This window comes from Giraffa tippelskirchi, chromosome X, assembly GCF_054371585.1.
Source record: "Giraffa tippelskirchi isolate mGirTip1 chromosome X, T2T-mGirTip1v1.2.pri, whole genome shotgun sequence".
Classification (NCBI taxonomy): Eukaryota; Metazoa; Chordata; class Mammalia; order Artiodactyla; family Giraffidae; genus Giraffa; species Giraffa tippelskirchi.
The window spans coordinates 141,288,712-141,316,296 of NC_137289.1; the positions used below are offsets into that span (position 1 = coordinate 141,288,712).

The following is a 27,585-nucleotide window of genomic DNA, read 5'->3' on the forward strand; positions in this document are numbered from 1 at the left end:
CACCCCTCTCGGTAGAGACGCGGCCAATCAGATTCCTCGGACTTCGCGGTCACCTGAGCTGCCTCCGGAGCCGTTGGCAACAGCCGAGCTGCATTCAGCGCACCGCCCAGCCCGCCCCTCCGCTCGCCGCAGCCCCGGCTCCTCCCTCGTCCGGCCCCCGGGGCGGGGTCTGTCGTCTCGCCCTACCCTCTCAGCCTAAGCCTTCCCTCCGCGAACCGGGTCCCCTCCCCACAGCAAAACGGCTTCTCTTCCTCAGCTCAGCGACAGGGGCTTCCCCTTAGTCGCCGCCGCCGACGCTGCCGCCGCCGCCGCCGACCGAGCCCAGCCGCACCCGCGGCCCGCGGCCGCCGTAAGTCCCGGGAGGCGAGCGGGGACACCGGGATCGGGGAGTGGGGAGGGAGGGTCGGGCGAGCCCCCCGCCGCCCCGCGAGCGCCTGGACGACCCCACCCCGCGCCCGCCCGGCCACTGAGGCACCCCTCCCGAAACTCACTTCTCTTCGCGTCCGCGCCCCTCTCCACGCGGCGCCGCGTCCCGGGCTGCGGGGGCCAGTTTCGGCCGCTGCAGCGGGTCCGCGGCACCTGTGGTTTGGGAATCGCCTCAAGTTTTGCGGGGCATTTGCGGGCGGGGTCGGCGGAGACCGAGGACTCTTGGCGCCCCCTGCGCGGCGGTGGTTGCCATTGTCTTCCCCTCTCCTTGCCTGTCACCTCGCCCGGTCTCGATCGGTCAGTGATGGAGTGTGGCCCCGTGGGACGGCGGGCAGGCAACGGCCACTGGCCCCGAGCCCGCTCCGCGGCCGAGCCCATTGTTTTTAATACCAATCTCCAGGAATTGAGGCGCCTTGTGATTTGAAGCAAAATCGGAGCGTTGGTTTTTAACTAGAGGGAAGGAATACTTGTGCCTTGCGACCAGGCATCATCCCATGTTAACATATAATTTATTTTAAAGAGCATGAATTATTTATTCGTCATATAAAGTGATGGTGGGGAGAGATGGAGGACCTTGCTATAGACTCCCTTGAGTCCTTGAGTTTCAAAAGCAAACCCCCAGTCCTCCTGGTCTCCAGGATCCTGGAATACGGGTCTGTTCTTTTCCAAGTTCTGCTAACGGGTTTGCATGAAACATTGTCCAGTTGATGCGTTACTTGCTGTCCCCTTCGAATGCCGCTGTCTTAACAGGACTTCTGTGTGAGGCACTTTGACATCACCAGTGTTGTTCGTTTATTTCGTGCCAGTGATGCGTTTTAAGTGTGGTGTTAACAGCCAGTTTTAACTTTATTAAAGTTAAATTGTCGCATCGTAAATTTCTAAATACCTTATTGATGCCCGTTTGGATTATTAGAAAAAGCGGCAATGATTTCTTGGCGAAATTTAGCGCCCATTTTATTCAGATGGATGGTGTAAATTCCCCCACCCCGTGTTCAAATTCAGTATGGTGTGGGTAATACCAAGAGTCAGGCTGAATCCTACTTGCAGAAACGAGTAGTGAAACTTAGAATAATTAAAAGAAAAGAAAAAATCTGAATTCTACCTTTAAATTTAACCTTTGTAGAACAATGCTTTCTGTTTGCAGTTGGGGAGACCGGTTGAATTACAAGAAGGTTTCCTTAAAAATTAAAACATGTAGACTAATCATCATTTGCAGATTCTAAATAAATGTATACAAAATAGTTTGTGTGAAATACACTAGAATTCAGCATCTACTCCATCTGTAGATGCTATGTTTTTAAATCGTTTTAAATGAAGTATTTCGTATAATGTCTGAATGTGTGTAGCTCTTAGTTTGGCTTTTTAAAGGTTTATATTCTCTTTGGTAAAGTTATATTAACTCACTTTATTGTGTGTATATTTATGTTGGAATTTTTTAAATGAGATGTGAGTTTTTAAAATCAGGCTTTTATTAAGACAAATGTGTTTATGGGATTTTTTTGGTTTATATTTTAGTTCTTTTGCTTAAAATATGTAAACATAAACTGAAGACAGCATTCCAAGTTATAGCAGTCTGTCTACAAGTAATTCAGTTTGGCACTAGAACAGCTTGTTCTGTGTAGGGTGAAAAATAGTAGGTCTGTTTATTTCAAATGCATCTAAACCAGTTGATGTCAACAGTTCTCTTTTGATCCATATACATTCCTATAGCACAGATACACAATAGTTTCTTGAATTGCAAGAATTATCTTTCTTTTTCATCAGAATTTTCACCTCACCTGTTTTTGTCCTCCCCCTCTCCTTCAAACTTAATGGAACAGGGTGAGGTGGGAGGATTTGCATCTGGTGGAAAGATCTTTCTACAAGAATTTCCTGCTATTTTAACTAGCATAGAAATATTGATGGCTACTCATTATTTGTTAGCTAACGCCTGTCCCTCAAAGCTTCTCTTTGCCACGTGTCATCTTAATCTTAACTTTATTGAATCAAAGTATTGCCTGTAATCTTGATTCTGTTTATCTTAACAGATGCAGTTTATGTTGCTCTTCAGTCGTCAGGGAAAGCTTCGACTGCAGAAATGGTATGTCCCATTATCAGACAAAGAGAAGAAAAAGATCACAAGAGAACTTGTTCAAACCGTTTTAGCACGGAAACCTAAAATGTGCAGCTTTCTTGAATGGCGAGATCTGAAGATTGTTTACAAAAGGTATAATTTTTATTTATTAGAAAGGTGAAACAGAATCAGATTAGATCATTTGTAATGTGGAAATTGCAGACTTTCGAGAGATGACATTTATAAATAATGATTACTAAAGATATAAATGAAATAGTCTTAAGGTAAAGCTTTGTACTTTTAAGATAACTACTGTTTTGGTGAAATGATAAAATCATGGGACTCTTTTTAAATGAAATTATGTAACTAAAGGCATAAATGATACTTCCTGCTTAACCATCTTTTTAGGAAAACTGAAAGAATTCATTTCTTTGCAGGGGAAAATAAAATCAGTATTTTAAATTGTGTGAGTAATTCTATGAATTTAGATAAGCATTTACCTCCCTCTCCTTTCCCCCCACAAATCTGTAATGACTGGTATTTGACATGCCTTTTAATCTGACTTTCAGGATCTCTTACTCATGTATAAACTGCTTGGATACCTACACCATTTTAGTCATAGATGTTTAAAAATCGGATATATACTATATACAGGATTTGTTCGTTACTGCTTATTAATTTGAAGTACACTTGTTGCTGTGGTGGAGGTGTGATTAGATCCGGTAGATAGATAATTTTGCCCAGAACAGATTTTTAAAATTTTGATGTTGCAAAATGACTCATAGATTGGCTTTGAACACTAAGCTTTTAAATGATGCTATACATCTTTATTAATATCTGAAACTTTTTGATACCTTAAACTTCTCAAGATTGTTATAATCGGGTTAAAAGAAATATAATTACTTTGTTTCTTCACTATTTCTGTTCCCTTACAAATAACTTACTGAATTTAAGATAAGAATGTTCATGCATATAAAAATTCTCTTCTGTGGGGGATGTGCAGGGAACTAACTATGGATTGCAAGGAGGGTCAAAGAGCAGTCTGGGTTTTATCTCAGTTTTCATTTATTCCACTCTACTATGGATGGGGTTGTGGGCAAGATGGCAGAGAAAGTCATGAAGATTATAGAACATCTAGAATTTTTAAAATACCATGGACGACTCGACAATTTTTAAAATACCATAGACTCCTCTTTACAATAGAATGAATTTAGTCATCTTTGGGTGATTTTGTATCCAGTGTTTGGTGTAGTAGTTGTTGAGAAAAATCATAAAAATACCATTTTAGAGGTGGGAGATGTTTTAGAGTAATCTAGTCAAGTGATTTTTTTTTTTTAAAGAAACTTTTTGCCCCAGGGATAAAACCTTAAATGAAACAAGTGGAAGTGGAGGTGCTTGTGTGACTGTATCTCTCCTCACTTGGCTTCCACCCTCTGTGTAGGGATCCTGAGTTTGAAAACCACTACTGTTGATCAAAACTAAGTTTTATTTAAAAAAATGAGAATGTGGGAGAAGTGACTTGTCGAAGGTCAGTTGCTCATGACTGTCATAGGGGCCAGAACTCAAATCTTAAACCTGGAGGCAAGGGTTTTAAGCTGGGATCAGAAGAAAATTTGCATTTCTTTAAGGATCCTGTAGTTGGAAAATTGGTGGGGGGAGGGCTGAGACTGGCATGTGAGAGATCTATTAGGATATGGCGGTCCTGAAGGAAGATTTCTGCTGTGCTCTCAGCAGGTGGAAGAGTTGTTCCTGAGGTAAGTTTGGTAAGACTTGGTCATTGCTAGAAGCAGGGAGGGCAATGAAAGAGGGGGAGGACTGGGGTGATTCCACATTTCTGGTTCAGCTGATGAGGTAAGTGGTGAGGTAGAAAGTTGACTTTGAGGAGCCTGTGTGACTTCCATTTGGAGGTGCTTAGTTTTCTCAGGGTGGGCATAGGCATGGATGTCTGGGGGAAAATAAGGCATAAAGTGTTAGATCACCAGCATTTAAGTGGCAGACGGAGGGTAAGCTATAGGGTCAGTTACCTTAGGAAAGGGGAGAGAGTTCAAAACTAAGATCACCAGTGCCAAATGTTGCATGAAGGTCAACTAAAGTGAAGAATCTATTAGATTTTACCGTGAGCATTTCACAAAATGCCCTTTGTTGGAACATTTTCAGTGGAATAGTAGAGACAGAACTCTTGAAAAAATGGGACAAAGTGTGAAGAGGTGGAGACAATAAAACAGCAGGTGTAGACTGATGGGGGAGGAGGTGGGGGGGGCCAGGAGGTGGGGGGGGCAGGGGAAGCTTTGCTATGAAGGACAGAAGAGGTGATAACCACCCATAGACCGGAGTGGGGAGACAGGGTTAAAAAATGGCTTGAGAGACTTAAGGTTATTTCTAGATGGGGAAAGGAGTCCCCCGTGTGGAGGAGGAAAATACTAGCAAGGGAATCAGCCAGGGAATCAAGAATCTTGGAGCTGAAGGAGGTGGCCTGTCCATCAAGAGGAAAGAAGCACTAGTTGGTACTCTGCATAGCTTTCAGCCCATCCATGTTGGGACACTGCTTTTTCTGTTGTTAAAACCTGTAAAATGTAGTCTCACCTGACTCTGGTATTACATCAAACTCCTATAAATAAAGATGCACGTAAAAATACCAGCTTTACTAAGATGAAATTCACATACAAAAGTTAGACCCCATTTCATACTAGAAACTTTTCTAGCACCTTAGGGACATTTTTTTTGGTAGATACGAACAGGTGATTATTTTTTCCCTAGTCCAGCTGGAAGAGAAGACCTTTTAAGTAAAAAAATTACCACTTAGCTACTGAGAAATTCTGAACTAGCATTTTTTGCTGTTCGTATCACCAAGTGATCTTCTTTAAGTTGCCTCATCTCACATTCTTTATCCCTGGGCCTTTCTTACAGTTGCCCCTCTTGGGGAGGGAGAGGTGAGAGAGTGGAGTAAGGTTAATATAGCTGAAAAAATTGACTGAAAATCTGGAGACTTGAGTTCAATTCCTTTGTCCCATTAGTTTTGTGACTTGGAACAGGTCGTTTTGCCTTTGTTTCCTCATCTCTAAAATAAATACTCTTGAAGATCCTGTGAAGACAGAAAACACTATGCTTTTTTGATTCCTATTTTGTGCAGCATGTTACAGGATTAAAGTCTTTAAAAAATACACATCGACCAATTACGAGCTTCAGAATTTGTTTAAGAGTACTGTATTGATTTTCTTCACTAACAAAAAAAATTTAATGACATACCAGTAGAATATTGAGAACAGTTTGGTTACATTCATCCACAGTCAGCTGATATTTAGCTGACTGGGGAGAAGTCATGTGTTATGAATATAAGAATAGGCACTTTTCAGATGTTCTCTGAGTGCCAGTAATTAGAGTAAGCCTTAATCTACTCTGCTAAAAATAACCAAACTTACCTTCTTTCTTACTAGTCTATTATTAATTTTACTTCAGATTTAGACTTACAAATATGCACTGAGAGAACTAAATGAATTCATTATTGAATTTTTAAAAATCACTTGGTTCTAAAAACAAGGAATACTCTTTAGGTTCTCTTGGTAATCTTTTACTAAATCAGTATAACAATTTTTATTTCCTTCCCTCCTCAAAGCATGTGAAATATTGCTTTGAATATGTTTTAATTTTTGCCAGCTGCAGGGTTACTTTATTTAATACAGTTCTGGATTGTAGTTTTTAATATAAAACTTGGGCTCTGGAGTCAGATTACTGTTCCTGAGAGGGTTACTCAGTTAAGCCCGAGTCTCCTATAAATGCAAATAATATAGCTCTCTGAAAGTTTTTTTTGTGAGGATTAAAATGGTAAATTATGCCAAGGCCTTAGGTAACATTTAGTGCCTTAGTCACAGTGAGGACTCAGTGAATGTTACCTGTTATTATGCTTCTGTTTCTTCCTTAAACTTTTTGGAAAGAGGTGCCTTCTTATGATCCTAATAACTAGATGTTCACTTACAAAGAAGAATTCATTTAATTTGATATTAAAGTAATATTTCTGAATGATTCATACAATCTAGGACCTTTGACTACTGTTTAAATGCTATTTATTTGTAAGTAAAAGGCAGTTCTGTGGTTAAGGAGCAAGAGTGGTGTAAGCATTAGATTGCTTAACAGTAGCATTGGAGAAATCTTAAGATTAGAAGTAAAAGGAATTTTACCTGACATTGCCTGTTAGTAAATTCTTTCTAGTGAAATTTATTTAGCATTGTGTTCATATCAGCTAGTCGTGTCTGTTTTTTATTTACCATTTTTAATGTCTTTCCTTTTAATCTTTAGTTTTATTAATTCAGAGAATCTTATGTGTCATTTGTATCAGTTTTCCAGATTTACAACTCTATTTGAGCAGCATGGGTTAAGGAGGATGGAAGGTTGGGTTGGAATATCTAGTTGCCTTTTAAAGCAATAAACAGAATAGTGCTGGGAAAGAGAGGGAGTGCTTTGTTAGTAAAGTTGGAGGTGGTGCATGTTATGCCTTTTATGATAATAAATGAATGTGCTTGAATGCCTTCTCTAAGACTGCAGGAGACTGACCATTTAAAATAACATCGTGAATGTAGAAATCAGATACAATGGACATGGCAACTAGTGTACGTGTATGACAAGGGAGTCACTATGGTAGGTGGAAAAAGGCCTGGAGTTAAGGTCTCTTGATCAGATTTCTTGTACCAGTGAAACCACTTGGGAGGCCCTGTACTTTTGGGCCTCTTTTTTCTTCTGTAATCAAGGATGATGGTGTTTACCGTTGAAAAGCTCAACTAAGATGAAATGTTTTTGATAATATTGAAATTAATAGTGTTATGAAAATACTAGTTATTCTCAGACTGAAGAGCAGAAATTCATTGGATTTCAAAACTGAGGTTATATGTGTGTGTGTTTGTGTATTATTTTACATTAATGCTACGAACAGTGATTACCCATTGTGTTTCCTAAAAATTGCTTAAATGCTCCTCATTGAAAATTATAATGGCACCTGAGACTTATTTGGAATGTCTTAGGTTTTCATTTTGTTCCTTTTCAAAAGCTTCAAACACATTTAAACCACTTGAAAATATTCTTTTAATCCTCCTCAAAGGACTTGGTTAGGTCATCCTTTGTTATGCCTCAAGGTTTTGTGTTAATAAGTTTTGGCTTCCTTGGATCAAGTATAACCTAGTCCGATGTACTAGAATTCTTATTTGGAGAATATGAGTTTTCCAACCTTATTCCTTCTTCAAGGGTAAATAGCCTGAACTTCAACAAGGAAAACTTGGAAAATTTGAGGACATGTCTTAGTTTTCCCTGTTCTCTTTCTCCAACTTCTGTGATTACTTGTAACTTGTTTTTTTCCTCAAGGCTTATTCCACAATCCTATATACCTCCTTTAAAAATAATTCTATGCTGTTAGGAGTCAAGATAGTAGTTACCTTTGGGGATAGGAGGCTGTGACCTGGAGAGGTTAGAAGAGGGGCTTCAGAGGTTCAGTAATAATTCTGTTTTGTGGTCCAAGTGCTGGTACCATAGGTAGGTTCACTTTGGAAACTCATCAAGCTGTACATTTATGACTTGAGGTCTTCTCTGTGTGTATATTACGTTTCAGTAAAACATTGCAGAACATTGACGTCATGTTGACAGTATCTTCAATAAATCCTTCAGTTGGAGAATTTATTTTCTTCCCTGTTTACTTGTGATTTGAAATAGTCACACAGTGAATTTTGTTTTAAGTAAACTTCAGAACAACATGTATCAGCTATGTTTTAGAATATTCCTACAAAAAGAGCCTGAATGAAGGAAGAGCAAAATAAGTAATTCTTTCTAGATAGTGTGATTTTTTTTTTTCTTTCCTGTACTTTTCAGAATTTATTTTTTGTACATTTATTATTTTATAGTCTAGGAGAAAAACAATTTGCTGTTGTAAAGAGGAAATAAATTGTATAGGCACAAGGTCTTTCACAAAAGGATATGAAAGTGTATTTTAGAAAATACATGATTATAGGGTAAATTTTTTCCTGCATCTGTTTTTTGTTGCAGATATGCCAGTCTGTATTTTTGCTGTGCTATTGAGGACCAGGACAATGAACTAATTACCCTGGAAATAATTCATCGTTACGTGGAATTACTTGACAAGTATTTTGGCAGTGTGAGTACTATTTTGTTTCAGGAAATTGAACGCCATAATATATATTTTTTAACCTTTCTGTAACAAGTTTATTATTTGATTGTCTTGAGAATTCTGTCTATTTGACAGTAACCTCAAGAGAGGGAAGGAATGACTGTTTCTTGTCAGTGCAAGTCAGAATTGCCTAGTCAGTTAACTGCCAGAATTGCTTGACCCCACAGACCTACTCATTTAATTATGCTGGTGAGAATGAGGTTTAAAATAGTGAAATAGAAAGGAGTCCAGCTGTAAAGATTAATATACTGGAAGTGCTTAGTATAGAATTTAGATTTGGTTAGCAGTTGTAATCATATTACCCAGAAATATGTAAATATTTCAAAAGACCAGTCTTTATGAGTAGAAAATCATTATTAAGTTGCCCATGTTAGGAGCTTGCAGAGTCTGGTCTTTCTTAGCTTGAAGGCATTGTGTGTTTCAAGTACTTGAGACTTGAAAATTAAGCTGACTAAATCAATGATGCTTAGTTAGCAGGATTGCCATTTTTAGATGTAATTAAGATTAATTCAGTCTGGTCAGATTTTATTGACTACCTGATAGTAGATAAATATCTTCTGCTTTCTTCAGGTTTTATTTATTTATTTTTGCTTTTCAGGTGTGTGAACTTGATATCATTTTTAATTTTGAGAAGGCTTATTTTATTTTGGATGAGTTTCTTTTGGGAGGAGAAGTTCAGGAAACATCCAAGAAGAATGTCCTTAAAGCAATTGAGCAGGCTGATCTACTGCAGGAGGTAAGCTACTCAGAGTTCTCTTAACTAGACACTAGCATGTTTTGCTCTTGCTAGGGAAGTCTCAGTCATCTTCCCTCATTCTTACAGTTTCAGAAATGACTCTGAAGCATGCTTGGCATGTAGTGTCCATGTGCAGTTTATTGATTGGCATATGTGTCAGTCACAGTCACATCAACTCAGTTATCTGTGGATGTATTATTTACTTTGGAGATGGTCTGGAGATGGCCCATTTTTGGACCCCAAAACACTAAAGTCCAAACATTTAGAGGGACAGACTACTTTAAGATGGGAAAAGTAGTAGTAATTTGAGAACTCTGTGTCCATTGTTCTGAATTACTTAAAATAACCCCTTACCTCATTAGTGTCTACAATGAGGAGTTGACTGTGAGATTATGGCATTTTCATTCCAAGTTGGTTCACATTTTCATCTCATGTCCATTAAGTGCAAATGTAGCCAAGCAAATGATAGTGTTTATTACACTTTTTATAGAATCCTCTAGTTTCTTGTTAGCAAAACTAACTGAAAACTGAAAAGTATTTCTACTTCTCTTTGCTTTTCTTAAATACAAACCATGTTTTGTCAAACAGCTACATTCTTGTCTTGCCTTGATATCACAAGAACCATTGATAAAACCCCCTTCCCTTTCTAATTCCACAGTTGTCTTGGGTTAAATGTATATTTGATGCTTCTGTACCTTCAATTTCTGAAGCTAGAAATTCATAGATAAGCTACCTTTTCTGAAAAACTTAATGATACATTAATTCAGGTACCTATTTGAATTATGCTTTAGTCATAATTGAAGTTTAATCAAATAGAAAATTTATAGCAAGAGGAGGAATTAGTCAATATTAAAAAATGTTACTTGTTTTCATTACAGTAATTATCTTTTATATTATTATTGAAGGAGGTTTTAAATCAGAGTGAAATCTTTTTTCTTCATTATAATTTATTAACTGTTGGCTTCATTCAGGCTTCTCATTCAGGAGCTCTCAGTAATCCCTCTGCATCAGTCACTGACTTAGGTCAATTGTGGGGATTGTTTGAAGTTGGGATGACAACATCTATAATATACATAAATTAAACATTAGACAGTGATTTTTTACATTTAATGATACGGAGTTACCAAAACAGGGGTTAAGGTGCCTGCAGAAGTGAAGTATTTTGTTGACAGCCCTAATACCATCTGCTGCTCACTAGTGAAATGAACACAGCCCCTTTTCTGTGTGTGTATGGTTTACTATGGTTTTTTATTAATTGATTGCATACTTGTCTTTGGGAGTTTTTTTTCTTTAAATGTCAGGTGGGCTGACTACACACTCATATTCTACTGTTATAAAATTGGGTTAAAGTTAGCACCTCCTTATTTTGCTGTTTGCTAACCAGACTTTTCTGAAAATTAGGTCAAAACAAGGGTCATAATTTGGGAATTTTTCATATTTGTTCCTTTATTTGACCACTTTTATATTTCATTATTATGGAACTATATTCTGTTGTTTCAGATCCTGGTATTTCCTCTAGTTTCTTTATCATTTCCTAATTAATTACATTTGCCTTAAAATATTTCTAAAGTTGTTGAAGTTAAGCTTTTATTTTTAATATGTTTTTTTCTGGAGAATAATGTTTAGGGCATTGATACCTTCTTGTGTTTTGGTTGTTTTTTAAACTTTACTGGGAAATCGCTATATACTTTACAATACGACAAATAGGCTGAATTTACTTTATAGCATGTATTGAATAATGTACTAGAGGATCAGAAAGTTATTACATGTACGTGTTTGTGAATGTGTGTGTGTGTCTCCCCTATAAAAGTATTTTAATAAGAAGTCTCCTTTTTTGAAGTAGTATTTTTATATCTCTAAGTGGGAAAAGTAGGAATGGAGAGAGAAGCATGGGATGTCCATAGTTCGATGCAAAATTCTCCTTACCCCATCTTCACCTAGTTAAAAAAAAAAAAAAGTTGACTACTGTTAATTACAGTTCCTTGTCTTTAGAAGAGAGAAGGCCCTGTTTCTCTTCTGTGACTACCTTTACATTGTTTTGTACATAAACCAAATTGATAACTATATTAAGACATTTTCTATTCAACGGACCAAGTGAACCATTTTTCTTAACTTCCCCATGCAAACAAGTCTTGAGCAGACAGAAAGTGGCTGGTCCATTCTGAATTTACAGTGACGTTAAGGCCTTTATGAAACCAAGCTAAAGTCTGTATAGGGCAGTTAAGCTTCAGGTTATTCTGTTCAGTTTAACAGTTTAACTTGTTTATTCACGTTATTCACCAACAACATTGTCACAGGAAATCCAGGATGATAAGATGTTTGTTTCCTAAAATAGAGTCATTTATATGTTGATACATGATACAAGTTTACATCTCTGGGCGAGTACTTGAATCTTATGTTCACCAAATAGATGATAGAATACGATGAGAAAAAACATTCCACAAACTGCTAAAATGATTTGTCTGGACACTGATAACAAAAAAGAACTTTGATGATAGCTAATGCTTATTGAGCACCTAGATGTGAGGCACCCTATGCTAATCATCAGGATTCCCTGAAAAAGGGTCCTGAGAGCCTTTTAACCAATGAAGCAGCAGAGGCTCAGTGAAGTTCCAGTGACTGGTCCTAGGTAGCAGTTGGCAAAACCAGGATTCTAAACCCAGATCTGCTAGACTTTAGAACTGAATGCAATCTTAACCACTGTGCTCTGTCTGCCCCAACTCCCATTCATGTATTTTCTTGGTATGTATATTTTAAACATTCTGTTTTAGATACCAAGCTCTGTTTGTCTCAGTCATATAGTAAAGAAATTCCTTATTCTCCTGGAGGTTTTTCTATATTGAACAAAGTATTTCCTAAGACTGATGCCATCCTTTACTTCTTAGACTGGAAATTTTGTCCAGTTTATCAGTAGTTGGAATTCATTAATCAGATATATAGATATACATTAGTATTTTTCAAGTCATTTCTTGTTGGGTTTATCAGAATGTCTAGATCTATAGTAGCTTTTTTGGTCTTATAATTTAGGGTATAATATTCACTTTGTTTATGTCATGAAATGATTTTGTTTCCAAAATTGTACATATAGCTGTAAAGACACTTAATCTAAATACAGTCTTAAATTTGTAGAAGTCCAAATTTATTTTAATTTAGTTTACATATATCATGATTTTTTTTTTTCTCTTTGGCGTCAGGTCTTTTATTTGAATCAATTGTTCTGAACACCAAAGATGACTGAATTATATTGAAAATATCTGCTGGCTTAAAGATATATGCAAATCAAAAAATAATTTTGGTTTTAATCCTTTTTTAATTTGTGAAATAATAGATTTCTATCTATGAATTTTTGTTTTCAGAAATATTTCTTTAAAATGTCTCTTACTCAGTTTGTATAAACGTCATGTAGTTTGTTTAGGTAGTCCTTCATTTCATAGGCAAATAAGGTAGACAATCAGTGAATAAAATAGATTTTCTATTAGCATTTTACAGTCAGTAATGAGAACATAAAATGAATGTGTATTTGAATCATAATTAGTAAAATATCAGACATTGTGATTAAAAAATAAAGATATCTTTCTTATTTTACTTAATTATTTAGTAAAGAAGGGTTCAGTTTTAATATTTCTAGACTGAACTCTGTTTATTTCTTTTGGTATTCCAGTGTATGACTCCTTAATCAGATTTGGGGGTAAAGCCCAGAAAAATTGGTTCATTATCCAATTTTTAATGTTTGACCGTTGGAATTTAAAACATATTTTCTTAACATGCCACTAGTACTCAACTTGATTCTTAAATTATTAAAGTGCAACATGCTGAGATTGCTAAATTGACCTTTTTTTGTGTGTGCAATACTTGGAACATTTTCCCCAGCACCAAATACCAAATACCTATTTTAAGCTAGATTAGATTTTTTTTGGAGGGAGGGCTTGGGGGAGTGGTACAGTTGGGGTTTATTTTATAAACATTACATGTAATGACAAAGGAAATAATAGAGTGCACATTCTTTGTGAAGTCAGGCACTTACCAGTTTTTCTCTGCTCCTTAATTTTATAGAGCCAGAATGAAGAATGGGGAGGTTTGTCTGAGGATATCTTATGATAAAGAGCAGTCTAAGGCTTTAGTCCCTTTGACCCCCAACTTATTTATTGGTAACTACTAAATTTACCATTTTTGTGGCATGGATAAGACGGGGTGTTATGCAAAAACTGTTGCACGTGAAATGATTTCAAGTCCTTGCTTGATCTGTGAAGATCAAATAGTTAAATACTGGGTGTTGGGCTTTAACCCTCAGTGGTAGATGCATGATGGTGTTGATCAGCGCTTTGAGATGTGTCAACCCTTTTTTTTTATACTAACAGCATCATTTTCAAATTTGTGGGGGTTTTCCTTTTGAGCTTTGTTTGCTGTTGGTATTGTTTCTCACTAAAGTAATCTGAGAAATGAAAAACAAGTGAGGTACCAAAAGCAAGCGTTACACATGAATTTGCTTCTACTTCAAGGTGGTCCACTTTATAAATAGGTTTATTGGATTTACAGTTGTTAATTTGCCTCATCTAGAAAGTGGTGCTCTATGGAGAATTAGTGCTGCTAAAATAGATTTGTTTTAGTGCTGGGGCTGCATGATATATCTTAGTACTATACAACATCTTTGTGGAAGTAGTAATTATTAAATCTGTTGGACTGCATAAAAATGGAAAGGTAAGAATCTTAGGCGACAAAGGGATTTCTTTAAACATGGATCTTTTGTAAATTAAAAGTATTTTAAGTAAGTAAGTACTTATTAAAGTATTTAATAACATGCCTTTTAATAAGTTTTTTTAATTAAAATCTTGCTAATTAAGAATATTAAGGCTTTGGGTAGTTAAACTCAAGAATATCTTACATTGTTTTAAAAAACAGATGCTTTCAAATATATACAGTAATATAATAGCAAAAAACATTTTGATAAAAATTCTCTTAAGATTGGTTTTAATAAGACAAACTCCTATAATTCCTTTGTAATTACCACTGTTTATATTAAAACCTTTAAGCCTAAACCTTCTTCTTTTCAGTTGGGTTAAAAATTAACAAGGCTATAGTCCTTTATACCAGCATATTTTAATTTTTTATATGTAAACTTGATTGGATTCTACTAGAACAGATTCTGGATAAGTGAGATTTAGTTACATTAATGCTTCAAATGGAAAATACAGAAGGGTAGATACAGAGAAAACAGAAGGTGGAAAAAATCTTGCCTTTCACTTTGCATTTAATAAGAAACAATTTGGCCAGTGCTCTCGGTCACTGGTTTTCAGGTTGTAATAATTTGCTGTATGTCTTTTGAGCTCTTTTTCCTTTGCTTTTCAGAATTTTGAGAATTTCCTCCTTATTCTTTCATTTTAATTCATTTTGAGCCAACTCTTGCTACTCTGGTCTATTTGTAATAACAAAAGTTGGAATAACTTAAAATATTCAGTAACTGTAAATCTGATTTTCCGAAGTATCTGACAAGAAGCCACAGTAATACCATACTTTTTTATATCACAATAGTTATATATACATAGACCAAAAAATTTTTTGGTTAAATTATATATACTTATTCATATTTCTTGTTTTACAGTCTCATGTTATCTGTTCTATTCTTTTTTTTTCAATGCTGATCCTGATCTACTAAGTTGATTGCATGAGCCCTAGGATTGAGACCTGCACAGGGACCTGCAAAGAACATATTCCTAGGTGTTGGTGATGGTTTTGTTTATTTATGTATTTATTTTTTAAAATTAAAGTAAGTTGACATGATTTTAAAAAAAAAGTACTTTCTGAAAAATTTCAGTGTTTGAGTTCTTTTTTTACGCTCCTGAGACATTGTTTTTATTTTTTCTTTTATTGCTTTTTCTGTTGTCTTTTTTTAAATAAAAATTCCCACTATAGGAAAATTAACAAATACAAGCAAGGACACTAGAATATAATCTTACCCACCAACCAGAGACAATTAGACTAATCCTGGTTCTCAACTGGAGTTGGGAGTAGGGCAGTTGTGCCTCCTCAGGGGACACTGGGCAATGTCTGGACATGTTTTTGATTGTTACTAGGTGAAGATCAAAGATGCTGTTAAATATCGAACAGTGCCCAGAACAGCCCTCTCAGAGTAAGAAATTATCCAGCCTCAAGTGTCAGTGGACCTGAGGTCCAGAAACCCTGGTTTAATTTAACACCATGTAATATATAAAGATTTCATTTACATTTATGGACTGCTACATCTTTTTGATATAATATATAGTGCAGATTACAAATGACTAGCCGAAAATGAATCAAAAGTATAAGAGGAAAAAACCCTAAAAATTGTGAAGAGAAGGATAAATGTGCTCAAGAACATGTAAATGGCTATAAAAATCACCTCTGTGATTCACCAAAATTACTTTTACTTGATCAAAAATAACTTTTGATAACCAGAGATAACCCACAGCAAAACTTACGGGATGTCACTGTATAATTTAATTTCCTCAACAACTAAATCTGTTAACATTTATTAAGGTTATTTAGTTTTTGTCTGGAAACAAAATTGAGCATACCCTGCAGGCAGTTAGAACACTTGAACTTTCTGCTGATTTCCCTATCCACCTTGCTGCTGCTGCTGCTGCTGCTCAGTCGCTTCAGTTGTGTCCGACTCTGTGCGACCCCATAGACGGCAGCCCACCAGGCTCCGCCGTCCCTGGGATTCTCCAGGCAAGAATACTGGAGTGGGTTGCCATTTCCTTCTCCAGTGCACGCAAGGGAAAAGTGAAAGTGAAGCCGCTCAGTCGTGTCCGACTCTTAGCGACCCCATGGACTGCAGCCTACCAGGCTCCTCCATCCATGGGATTTTCCAGGCAAGAGTACTGGAGTGGGGTGCCATTGCCTTCTCCACCTATCCACCTTAGGGATTTGATAATTCCTTATGAGAGGAATAGTTTAAATGACCAGAATTTACATATATAATATAGACTTATATTGTACATACATACTTTTTGTTATTTTTCTTTTATGCCCTATTAGCCTTATAGAATTTATTTAGTAAAGATATTTAGAGTTTGAATATTTGAAATTCAGTGATTCCAAGAAATCGTTTATATTTTGAAAACCTTGGTTAAATTTAGGGCATTTCAAGTTATGATCCAAATGGAAGACCAAGACAAATACAATACAATTACCCTAAGATGTACTTAAAACTATTTCTTTACAGTCTAAAGTTGTATTTACTAATTATTCTGCTTCTTTATTTTTATTTTTTTGGTTTGTTTCTTGGATTGGCAAAGAATTGTTTCCTCCTTATGAGCACTTAAATTTGTATTCCATTTTGGAGGATTAGTTTGGTGATATCTATTAACAGTTAAATGTGTACACCTTTTGCCCCATTAGTTATACTTGAAGGAATTTTATCCAACAGAAATATACAAATGCACTAAGACACATGCTGGGTATAATAAGCCACTGGAACCTAATCAAATGTCCATCAATGGGAAGTAGGTTAAGAAAATTACAGTACACCATATATGAAACTGTTACCTAGCCATAAAAGAAATGAGATCAATTTCTATGTAATGATATGGAAAGGTACTCAAGGTTTATCAAGTAAGAAAAGGTCTAGGAATAGGACATTAAAAGTATTACCTCTGACGATATTTGAGGTCCCCCCTCCTGTTTTAAAACATGTGTTTTAAGTATAATTATTTTTAATTTATAATTTTTTCTTAAATGACAAAATGCTGCTGTGGGAATGGAAAACTAATTTGTGTTGCTCCTTTAGGTGAAACTAGAGTAGAATTGACTAAAAAGAAAATTTCAGCAGGTAAAGTGAAGCACTGATGTTCTCGTGGCCATTTTAACCATCTGGAGCAACCATATTGCTCTTGCCACATTGCTAACTTTAATGTGAAAAAAAAGAAAATCACTCAACTTTCCAAGTGCTTGTGAAATAAGACACCATGAGTCCTGTCACCTAAAAGATCCCTCATAAAGTGCTTTTCATTTTTTCTCTTTTTATTCATTGCTAAAAAGAGATCTTCATGAGTTTGGATACTCGGTGGCCCTTTGGTCTTTAGCTCAAGGAATAGGGTTCCAGAGTTAAGAGTAAGGACTTTGCCACAGTATTCAATAAAAAGTACCACTGTATTCTAGAGCTTTAAGGACTAAGGATACTACTTTATAGTGCATGGAATAAGTGAAGCCCCTTTAAGAAAAACTGGAGTATAGCTGCTGCTGCTGCTGCTGCTGCTAAGTCGCGTCAGTCGTGTCCGACTCTGTGCGACCCCATAGACGGCAGCCCACCAGGCTCCCCCGTCCCTGGGATTCTCCAGGCAAGAACACTGGAGTATAGCAGTAACTTCAAATTGTACTTACTTATATATATTTTTAGGGCTTCCCTGGTGACTCAGTGGTAAAGAATCCACCTGCTAATGCAGGAGACACAGGTTCGATCCCTGGGTTGGAAAAATATCCTGGAGAAGGAAATGATACCCCACTCCAGTATTCTTGCCTGGAGAAGCCCATGGACAGAGGAGCCCGGCGGGCCACGGTCCATAGGGCCACAGTCCATAGGGTCTCAAAGAGTTGACACAAACCTGCATGCAATTAAATGTACGTAATTTTCTCTTTGATTGCCTTGCATACCAGAAAGAAAAATCAGGATACTGGGTTTTCCATTTTGGATCCATACCACTAGTTTATTTAAGCACTTCTCATCCCAACAAGACTTAAGCCTTTAGATCATTTGAGTCATCAGCCTAGTATAGTGAATATCTGGGAATTTTTAAGGTAATGGGGTTTGTTTTAGGAACATAGGTGGTTTTGAGAACAGGTGTTAACTTAATTCCTCTCTGCTGTGTTTCTGTCCTACACTTCCCACTACATCTGGTCCTTTTTGTAGGGGATTGAGAAAAAAATTATTCTTAGGATGGAGGAAAGTTGAACGTGCATATATACTAAGGAAAAGAGCGAATGCAGAGAGCGATGAAAAACAGGAATAAAATAATGGGAAAAGTATATTCGGAGGGTGACTAGGAATGGAATCACAAGCATTGGTTTGAGTAAGATGAGTCTTCTCCCTCCTCTGTTTTGAGTTTGATGGGCCATAGATTTCTTTTTTCCTCATGAGTTGGATGAGTTGAGAAACTGCGTCTAGAGGAGAGCTGCTGGGATGAGGCGAAAGAAGGTGCAGGTAACTTGAAATGTTGAAGGTTTGGCATAGACTTAATGGGGAAGAAGTTAGTGATTTGCCCAGATTAAAGGCCTGTTTCAGATTGAAAGTAGTAAATATCTAATCTTTATTCCAAAAATAGGTCTCCAAATAATGTGTACTAAGGGCAACTTGTGGTTTATATTTATTTGTGTAATACACTGGATTAAAAATTTTTTTTCTCACTATTTTCTTTTTGGTCTTTATTCCCACAGTCTATATCACTGACATTTCAGTGTATTAAACTCAGTTTGCTAGGTCATAGAAGACAGTAGGTCTAGTTCTGCACAGGACTATAAAGTCTGTTAAAACAGACTTTACTCTCACCCTCCCCGATTCTTAATTAATATAATTATTCCATGACTCATAAAATGTTCTGGTGGTGTGAAGGCCCAGAATACTGGAGTTATATTTAATCCACTATAATGTTTTCCTTGTATATAAGAGAAAAAATAACTGTTAATTATGGGCATATCTACCATTTAACTAAAAACCTTAAATGTTAAATGGTTATTAAAGCATTTATTTATAGCATAACCTTTTCCGACAGTTTAAAATGGGAAAGTATTTGAAACATGTTATAGCAACTTAAAAGTGTTGAAAGAATACATTTGTTTTTGTGGATTTTAGAGTTTTTCTTCTTGAAGAATGTTTTTCAGGTGAGGATTTCTGCCTTTGAAGAGTATTCTTCACAATTAATTGGAAGCTAATTTCTTGTTTAAGTACAGTAATATGAATCATTGCTATAAAGAATAGTTTGGCTTTATCAACTCTTTTCTTTCCTGGTAGTGGTTTAGTTTAGTTGCTCAGTTGTGTCCATCTATTTGCGACCTCACGGACAGCAGTTCTTTCCTAAAGGGTAGCAAAAGGTCTGTTAGGAATGCCTGGGGCAGTCACAGTTGAGAATTGCTCGTATAGAATTGTTCTTTTTCTTTCATGGTTGTCTCCTCTGGTGAAGAACGGCTGTGTACTTGACCCTGTTTGGGAAACTACCTTTTTGTTTTCTTTTTTTTCTCCCTTACTAAATTTTTCTTTTAATTGTTGGTTTTTACATGGTGTTATATAAAATTAAGAGACAAAAAGATGAAAAGCTATAATATAAAGGCTCAAATATTGGTATTATTTAGGTGAAAGTTTGATAGACTTAAATTTTTCTTGTTCTCTCAACCAGAAATGTGTTTCACAGCAAGAGTTTGGGTGTAAGAAAAAGCATACTAGAATATGCTGGAGTACTGACATGCATCAAAATGTAGTAGAATATATAAATTCAGTTTGTAATAACAATCTTGTCAAGTTTGTTACTTACACTTTAGCATTACATGAAAAGCTTAATTACATTAAATCCTAAGAGATAGTCCCACTTATTTAACTGATGATATTTTAATAGGAAATTTTGCTCTGATAATGATTCATCATTGGGGCTTATAATTTATTGTTTTACACAGAGAATATTGAAATAGGTTCAGAGTTCATCGACCAAAAAAGTATTATTAATACCATTGATACAGAAATAGAATTCCTTCATGAAAATGAAGCATTTGGGTGTTCAATTTATTATTGATATTATTTTAGCTTTCTGCTTTATTTCACAATGTTTCGAGTGGGAGAAAAAAAGCAATTATATCTTTAAACTGTTTAGGGATTATCTGAGGATTAAAATTTTACTGGCTTTTTTCTTCAAATACTTTTGTATTTAATGGTTATTATATAAGGTATCTGTTACATATTTTATTGGAACAGTTTATATTGACTTTGTAGCCTAATAGTTCAAAGTGCCAAGTTGAATAAATAGTAAATTGAGGATATCTTAAAAGCAGTCAAGCAATTTTAAACTTTTTTGAGTCACAAGCCTTTTGGCTCAGGGTATAATTGCTTTGAGAGTCTGATGGTCCATGGGCCTTCTTTTCAGAAAAATCTGTATCTAATTTTGCCCCTAGTTTCAGGGAGTTTTGGAGTCCCTAGATATTCATCTCTTCTGTGCACTCTAGGGTCAGTTTAAAACCACTTTAGGTTACCTTGTTGATGTGAGAAACATCCTTTTAGATACATTTAGTGGCACAGACATTTAACAAATCTGTTTGGTGAATTCTTTAAAATCTGTCTTGAGGATTATTTTAAAAGTAATACCCTTAGTCACAAAGGCATAGTCTTTGGAATTTTCTTTTTTTGGTAAGCTAAGCGAATGATTAAAAACCTCTATTGCTACTAAATGGGTAACTACTTTTCCACTCTTTTTTTGGGAAAGATTTTCCTTTAGAATCTGTAAAAGTTTATGGTCATTCTAGGATGCAATGATTTTCATTAAGGGATTAAATTCCTTTGCTTCATGTAGTAAAATCCTGATGAACCTGAACACTGGCGGGAGGGAGTATTCTAACTGGATTTTGAGTTAACTCAGTATTGACCACATGACTTATACTGAAAAATCTTTTCAGTGTATTTTTAGTAAATACAGTGCGCTTGGATTTTGTAGGACATAGGTCATCATTTTGGTTGTCGTTATATAAAGTTATAAAAGATGAATATGAATTCCTGGGCATTGTTCAGAAGTTAAATATTCAGCCATGAACCAAAATTCTAAAAACAAATTCTAAGTTTCAATTAAGTTTTCTTTGCTGTGCACTAAGCATTCTAGAAATCTGATTGTGTCTGTGTCAGTTTGTATACTGTGTGTAAGAATATATGCATTTCTTTTGTAGCCACGTCATGAATATTTTAATGTCCCTGTGTACTAAATGACCACTCATCGTGTATGCAGAATTTCACAGAGGAAATAGAGAGCTGATATGCTTATGAAAGAAAATATCCTCAGCTTGGTGACTGATTACCTTGTATAATAATAGAACATTTTAGAACTGCTACCTTTGTAATAATTTTCCTGTTCTCATCCTCTTTTCTGTTTTATTTTCATTCTGTGTGTGATCTTGATACAGCTTTTCCTGCTTACAACTGGTTCAATTTCTTCTTGAAAAATATGATCTATGATCATTTTGAGTAATGTTTCATCTCAAACACCTACATGTCATCATTTGTGAACCATCTGTGATTAATCTTGTAAGAGAATACCTAGCAATCATTAAATGTTTACCAAAGAAAATAGAGCTGAAATGCTAGGTCAAAATTAGCAATGCCACAATATAGCATGGTTTGATCTTCGAATGTTGGCGGGATGGGACTATATTTAGGGTAATTATAGTATATATGAGGAAACATTTTTAATGTATCACATAAAAGTGTATTTGGAAATAATACACGAAAGTGAAATCTGTACTGTTATATAATATTTAAGGTAAAACATTCACGATTTCTAAGAAATTTGTAATGCCCCATTTATTGACTCATATTTGTGCTATACAATATCAAGTAATCCCTGTAAGAACTATCAGAAAGCTGTGTCAGAAAACTCTCTTCTGCAATATCTATTGTTTAAAAGTAAGTAATCCTTTCAAAGTATTAATATAGGGTTTATTTTATATAGTTAAGATTCTAATATTGTTTAAATACTATAATATTTTACTAGTTACATAGTTAAGTCTGCATTTAGATACTTAATGATTTGTTAAATATGGTTTTATATTTCTGATATTAAAACCTTTAATATTGATCATTGTGTTTTAATAAAACATGCAACATATATTATTATAAAGAGGAAATTACCAAATAATTCATTGTTAATGTTTAGAGAGTTTAAAGCCCAAGTTAAGTAAGCTATCATTAAACAAGTTCAAAAGATGCTCAGAGTGGTTTACCACTGAAAGAAGACCTGTGAAAATGTGTATTAGGCAGGGATGCAGATCAGTTGTTTCCATTCTTCCATTCTTGCTGTACTACATGACATTTGAAGCACCTGGATGGGCTATCAAATGAGAAATTAGCATTATACATTGATAGCATTGGGAAACATTGGCCTTTCATTTCCATTTTTTTCCTCTATCCCTCCCTGAGCCCTGCAACATGGTATTCATCTGGTTTTAATGCTGCATAAATATGCATTGTCTCATGCCTGTTTGCTTTGGATGCTGTATGCCCAGCTGTAACAAGATGTTGCTTCTTTTGTTATTTGTATACAGCTGCTTGCTTTAAACTAGTAGATTCTGAAAATAGCTTTCCTTGCATGTCTAAAATAAAAATATTGCATGTACTTTGTCTCACGTGAATGACTTTTTTCTTCTCCATCCTTTTGATAAGTAATATATTTCATATTTTAATTTTTCAGGTAATTTTTAAAAATTATGGTTTAAATTTAACAAAATTTACTAGTTTAACCATCTTTAAGTGTACAGTTTAGTAGGTTCAGTATATTCACATTGTTGCACAACAGATCTCTAGTTTTTCATCTTGCAAAACTGAAACTGTACCCATTAGAAACAACTATTCCCCATTTCCCCTCCCCTCAGCCATTGGTAACCACCTTTCTATGTTGTTTCTATGAATTTGACTAATTTACATAATAGTTTTTTCTAGATGGTTTTGAGCTACAATTTCAGTGTGAACATGTGAAAATTAATTTTATATTACAATTGATTAAAAAACTAACTTACTATTTGTAAGTCTCAGTGGAAGAAAATGTATAAATGATTCTTTGAAATTAGGCCTTTTAGAAAGGACAGATATTTTAAATAATGCATATTTGAGAAGCAATGTGGTTCTCTTCAAGAAATGCTATCTATATAAGATTGCAGGCAGTGAGCACATAAGGGGAAATCTAACCGGCTTCAATGAGTAGGATGAGGGGGTGCGTTTACATGGATAAGCTAAGAATCTTAACTCTATAGAATTCAATGTAGGCACTCTGTAATACATTAAAGGTTGTACGACATTTTAAAAATTACTTAACATTAAGTGAAAATGATTATTTTTAAATTTCCCCCCTTATTTAATATGTATGTGATTCATGAAAACTCTGAGACCATACAAATAGAACAGTATAAGAAACCCTTATGTACACATCACTCATCTCCAACAACCATCAACAACTCAATGTTGTTTCGTAAATCACCACCCTACCATGCCTTTTTTGCCTGAGTATTTTACAGCAAGCCCTAGACATCCTATCATTTCATCTTATATACTTCAGTATGTATCCCTAAGAGATAAGTACAGCCCCCCAAATTAACAGTAATTCCTAATAATCTTATTCTTGATTCGTTTTTTTCATAATTGTCTGGAAAATGCATTTTTATAATCAGTTTGTTAGAGCCAGATTCCAAACAAGTCTCACACTGTATCTGATATCTTTAAGTCTCTGTTAATCTTTAATAACTCTACTTTTACCCTCCCTTGCCTTTTTTTTTGTTGTTGTTAAACTGTCTCCTATACGGTAGAATTTCCTACATTCTGTATTTGGCAGATTATAATGGCGATGTTTAACTTGTTTTCTTATCCTCCATATATATTTAGATCTGTAGCCTGGTTAGGTTGAGGTTCAATTCAGAGGTGGGGAGGGGGGCAAGAATACTTCATAAAAAATAGCCTTTTTTCACCAAAGCTGACTTTTACCCATTTTTCCTTAATGCACAAACATACTAAAAGGTCATTATATGAACTTTGTATATAGAGTTGGTTTATAGTAAGGCTAAATACCTTTATTTAGATTTCAGTTGTGTCATGTATCAGCTAACATATTTTGAGCACTTTCTATGAATCAGGCACTAAGCCTTATCTCTCTTAATCTCTACAAATGAAGGTAAGTGCTATGATCCTTGTTTTCCAAATAAGGAAACAGACCAGTGAGTTTAAATAATTAATTTGAGATTATTCCATGTAGTGCTTTACATACAATTAAATCTAATGTATGGATTGATGGTTTAATTAATTTTTCTTCTCCTTGTTTTGTGCTGTACCACAATTAGGATGCAAAAGTAAGTCATTTGGGTACAAAAAATTGTTTTCCTCTGTTAAAATCTAGTATGCCTTTAATTACAAACTTGTTGCTACTAATACCTGAAATTTGACCTAGTTGGTCCTTTTATTTTGTGCTGTACAAAACTGGACACTTTGGAAAATTTTTAATTTTTTTATAGTATGCTTGCTTTGGTTAGTCTTCCTTTGGCATTTACAGATGAGTATTGGTTGTTACATAGAACAAAAGGCACTTCTGTCTTAGGTATCAGAGCATTCTTTCTGTATGTGGCTTCCACTGAAGCCATTGGTTGCTCTGGGGAGGTCTGGAAGGTAAGTTTCTGCAGAAAGCAATACGTGTGACTCAAAAAAAAAGCAAGGAAAATAAAAATATGTGTAGAATGGGGAGAACTCGGGGGGGGGTTCCCTGGTCTTTATTTAGGGGAGGTTTTGAATTTTTACACTAAGACAACTTACCTCTTCTGTAGAAAGTGCAGGTCGCTCAGTCATCTCCAACTCTTTGTGACCCCATGAACTATACAGTCCATGGAATTCTCCAGGCCAGAATACTGGAGTGGGTAGCCTTTCCCTTCTCCAGGGGATCTTCCCAACCCAGGGATCAAACCTAGGTCTCCCGCATTACAGGTGGATTCTTTACCAGCTGAGCCACCAGGGAAGCCCAAGAATACTGGAGTGGGTAGCCTATCCCTTTTCCAGCAGATCTTCCCGACCCAGGAATTGAACCAGGGTCTCCTGCATTGCAGGCGGATTCTTTACCAACTGAGCTATCAGAGAAGCTTTTCTGTAGAAAGGTTGATATCAATAATTTCCTTAAATGCCAGTGGGTTTCAACAGCTTTTTGTATTACAGCAATGGAGCACAGCACAATTGGTAAGTAATCAGTAGGTATTTAATGCATGCTGAAAAAAATCTTCCTGTGGTCTCTGGTGTTTGGGACACAAATTGCTAAAGAAGCACTGGCTCTCCATGGAAGTGCCCAGACTGCTGAACTGCTTGTGTTCAGCTTCTCTGAAACTTGCATGCGCTTCCGTGTCCATTTCACATTCTCAAACCTCCCCAGATCTGCTTACCAGAGTCTCACATTTTCCCTCCACAGGAAGCTGAAACCCCACGTAGTGTTCTTGAAGAAATTGGACTGACATAACTCTCCTCCCCTGTTGATGACTTCTTGTGGCATTTCACACACTGTAGATGGTCACTGCCTTCATGTCCATGTTAGCTAATGGTGTAAGATGATGTCTTGTCAGTATTACTGTTCTGCTAAGCTGCTTCATTCAGGCCTACACAATTTTTTTTTTAAGGGAACTTTGGTTAATCAAGTGATAACAAGGGACTTAAATATGAATTAGAATGAATACAGGAAAAAAAGGTACTTTTTCTGGCTATTTTGAAGTTTATAGGTCTGTTTCTCTTGAATAGGTTATTATCATTACTTTTGATTATGTATATCGATGAGTATGACACAATCAGGCAATATACATTTATTCTCTTTGGCAAAAAAATCATGTGAAAGAAACCTGGTTTTATGAAACCAAAGACTACTGCATTTCAGTATATATGCGAATAAAGGGAATTGACATGTCACATATCAAATGAATGAAAATTTCACTCTATGTTGAAACTTAAATTATACCAAAGACCCTTATTAGAAAGTAAACACCTTAAAACAAAGGGAGTACACAAAAAACTAATGGAATGATGATGTTTTACACTAAAAATTATTTCATAAGCATTCCAAACCTGGGACGAGGAACAGAGATCAGCTGTTTCATAATAGTAAACATGCTATTTTTAAGGCCAAGCAACATTTGACTGCTGACATAAATTTTTTTGTGGTCATAATCATTTAGTCACTTAGTTGGATTGTTTTTGATGTCTCCCAAATAAAATGAAAATGTCGACTTACCAGGGATTCTTAATAACAGTATCTTATGGAAAATGTGTTGCTCTTTTCACAAAGGGTTGCATAAGTCATTGTTTAAAGCACGGATATTCCTTCTGGGGTGCTTGTTACAGCCAAGTTTACTTTACTCCCCTATTGCTTCCCTCCACTTAGAAGTGCAGCAAACTTTAGGGCAGCTTCCTTCCCTTCCATGGCACTGCCTAGTTATTGGAAGTCCTAAATATAAAAACAGACACCACCTCTCATGAAAGTTGAGTTGAATGAAGTAAAATGGCATTAGTGGGCGCTATATTTTTTAAGGATATAGTTGTTTCAATGTCACTTTTATACATACTTCTACGTATGTAAACGTCTTCACAGTTTACACTTTTCATTTGTATCTGCTGGGCTGGATTAAGCTTTGTTGTGATTGTGACCAATATTTAGGCCACGTGAGCACTGTCTTACCACATTGCCAATTAGTTGTAATAAATGTTCAACGTACACAACTGTAGTGTGTTTTTATCTTTTTCCAAAAGTCTGTCAAACTATGAAGAGCTGCTAAAGGAAGAATTTCTTCAAAAAATTTTTGAGTGAGATGTTGAAAATTCACCTCCATTTGAATGTGGTGGTGGTTAAAAGCACACACAAGATAAATGGTGGAAGATTTAAGGAGTCTTCATGTACTTCAAGCCCATTAAAAAATAATGTGGAGTCCATGCTACTGAGAGCTTATCTACACACTTATTTTCAATCAATAAATGCCGCTTTTAAACCTTAATGCAGTTGATTTTTTCTCTTTCTGAATGAGCAATTCAAATCACCCCAGGTTATCAAAGGTGTCCTAACTCGACTGGAGTCCCCCTATGAACTGGAGGTACTATAGCACACTTGCTGAGATGGATGGGTATAAGCAAATTACTGCATATATAAGTACCAAAGCAAAGCTTTGGTTATCTTGATAGTTAAGGGGCTGCCTATTAACTACAGATAGGAAATGTTACATAAAAATAATGTGGAGTTATTTTTAAAGTATACTCTGATTTCTGGAATCAAATACCTTTATAGGAAAATAATCAAAAGGATATTTAAGAAGGAGGAAACAACTACCATATCAAACGAAGTTGCTAGTCTGCTAAAAATAAAAGATGTGTGCAATTTAAAAAATATATGTGTAGATTTAAAGAGCCTCTAACAATGCAGGTATCTCTTCACTGAAAACAGGCCTATGGCAATGTAGAGTTGCAATTTTTGAATCATAAATAGT

At 35.8% G+C, this 27,585-nt stretch overlaps 2 protein-coding genes across 10 annotated transcripts in view; one reads left to right on the forward strand and one right to left on the reverse strand.

Annotated features, from left to right (window-relative positions):
* The window catches only part of LOC145536252 (uncharacterized), a 241,829-nt gene extending 240,319 nt beyond the window's left edge, over positions 1–1,510 (reverse strand). For 4 of the 6 annotated variants that reach the window (XM_081565268.1, XM_081565269.1, XM_081565271.1 and 1 more), the window contains exon 1: positions 492–1,510. In XM_081565268.1, the coding sequence (XP_081421394.1) occupies positions 492–804 (313 nt within the window). In that variant the 5' untranslated portion in view covers positions 805–1,510. The remainder of the gene's footprint in view (positions 1–491) is intronic. The other 2 variants (XR_014075723.1, XR_014075722.1) reach the window with 2 other exon arrangements.
* Positions 231–27,099, forward strand: AP1S2 (adaptor related protein complex 1 subunit sigma 2). 4 transcript variants are annotated; one of them, XR_014075720.1, is made up of 6 exons: positions 231–349; positions 2,454–2,632; positions 8,504–8,612; positions 9,244–9,381; positions 13,435–13,529; positions 25,533–27,099. XR_014075720.1 is itself a non-coding variant. In XM_081565264.1 (5 exons), exons 2-5 carry the CDS (start codon positions 2,454–2,456, stop codon positions 25,578–25,580), a joined length of 474 nt encoding a protein of 157 aa, XP_081421390.1. In that variant the 5' UTR covers positions 231–349; the 3' UTR covers positions 25,581–27,099. The 4 variants fall into 4 exon arrangements, 3 of the variants coding, with proteins under 3 accessions (XP_081421390.1, XP_081421391.1, XP_081421392.1); XM_081565264.1 differs by lacking the exon at positions 13,435–13,529; XM_081565265.1 differs by lacking the exons at positions 13,435–13,529; positions 25,533–27,099 and adding an exon at positions 21,274–22,722.
* Positions 27,100–27,585: the final 486 nt, after the last annotated feature.

Coding starts and splice junctions, on each gene's coding strand:
- AP1S2 (XM_081565264.1), top strand. CDS start 2,454: ATGCAGTTTATGTTGCTCTTCAGTCGTCAGGGAAAGCTTCGACTGCAG. Junction 2,633..8,503: donor CTGAAGATTGTTTACAAAAG/GTATAATTTTTA, acceptor TTTTTGTTGCAG/ATATGCCAGTCTGTATTTTT. Junction 9,382..25,532: donor AGGCTGATCTACTGCAGGAG/GTAAGCTACTCA, acceptor TTCCCTCCACAG/GAAGCTGAAACCCCACGTAG.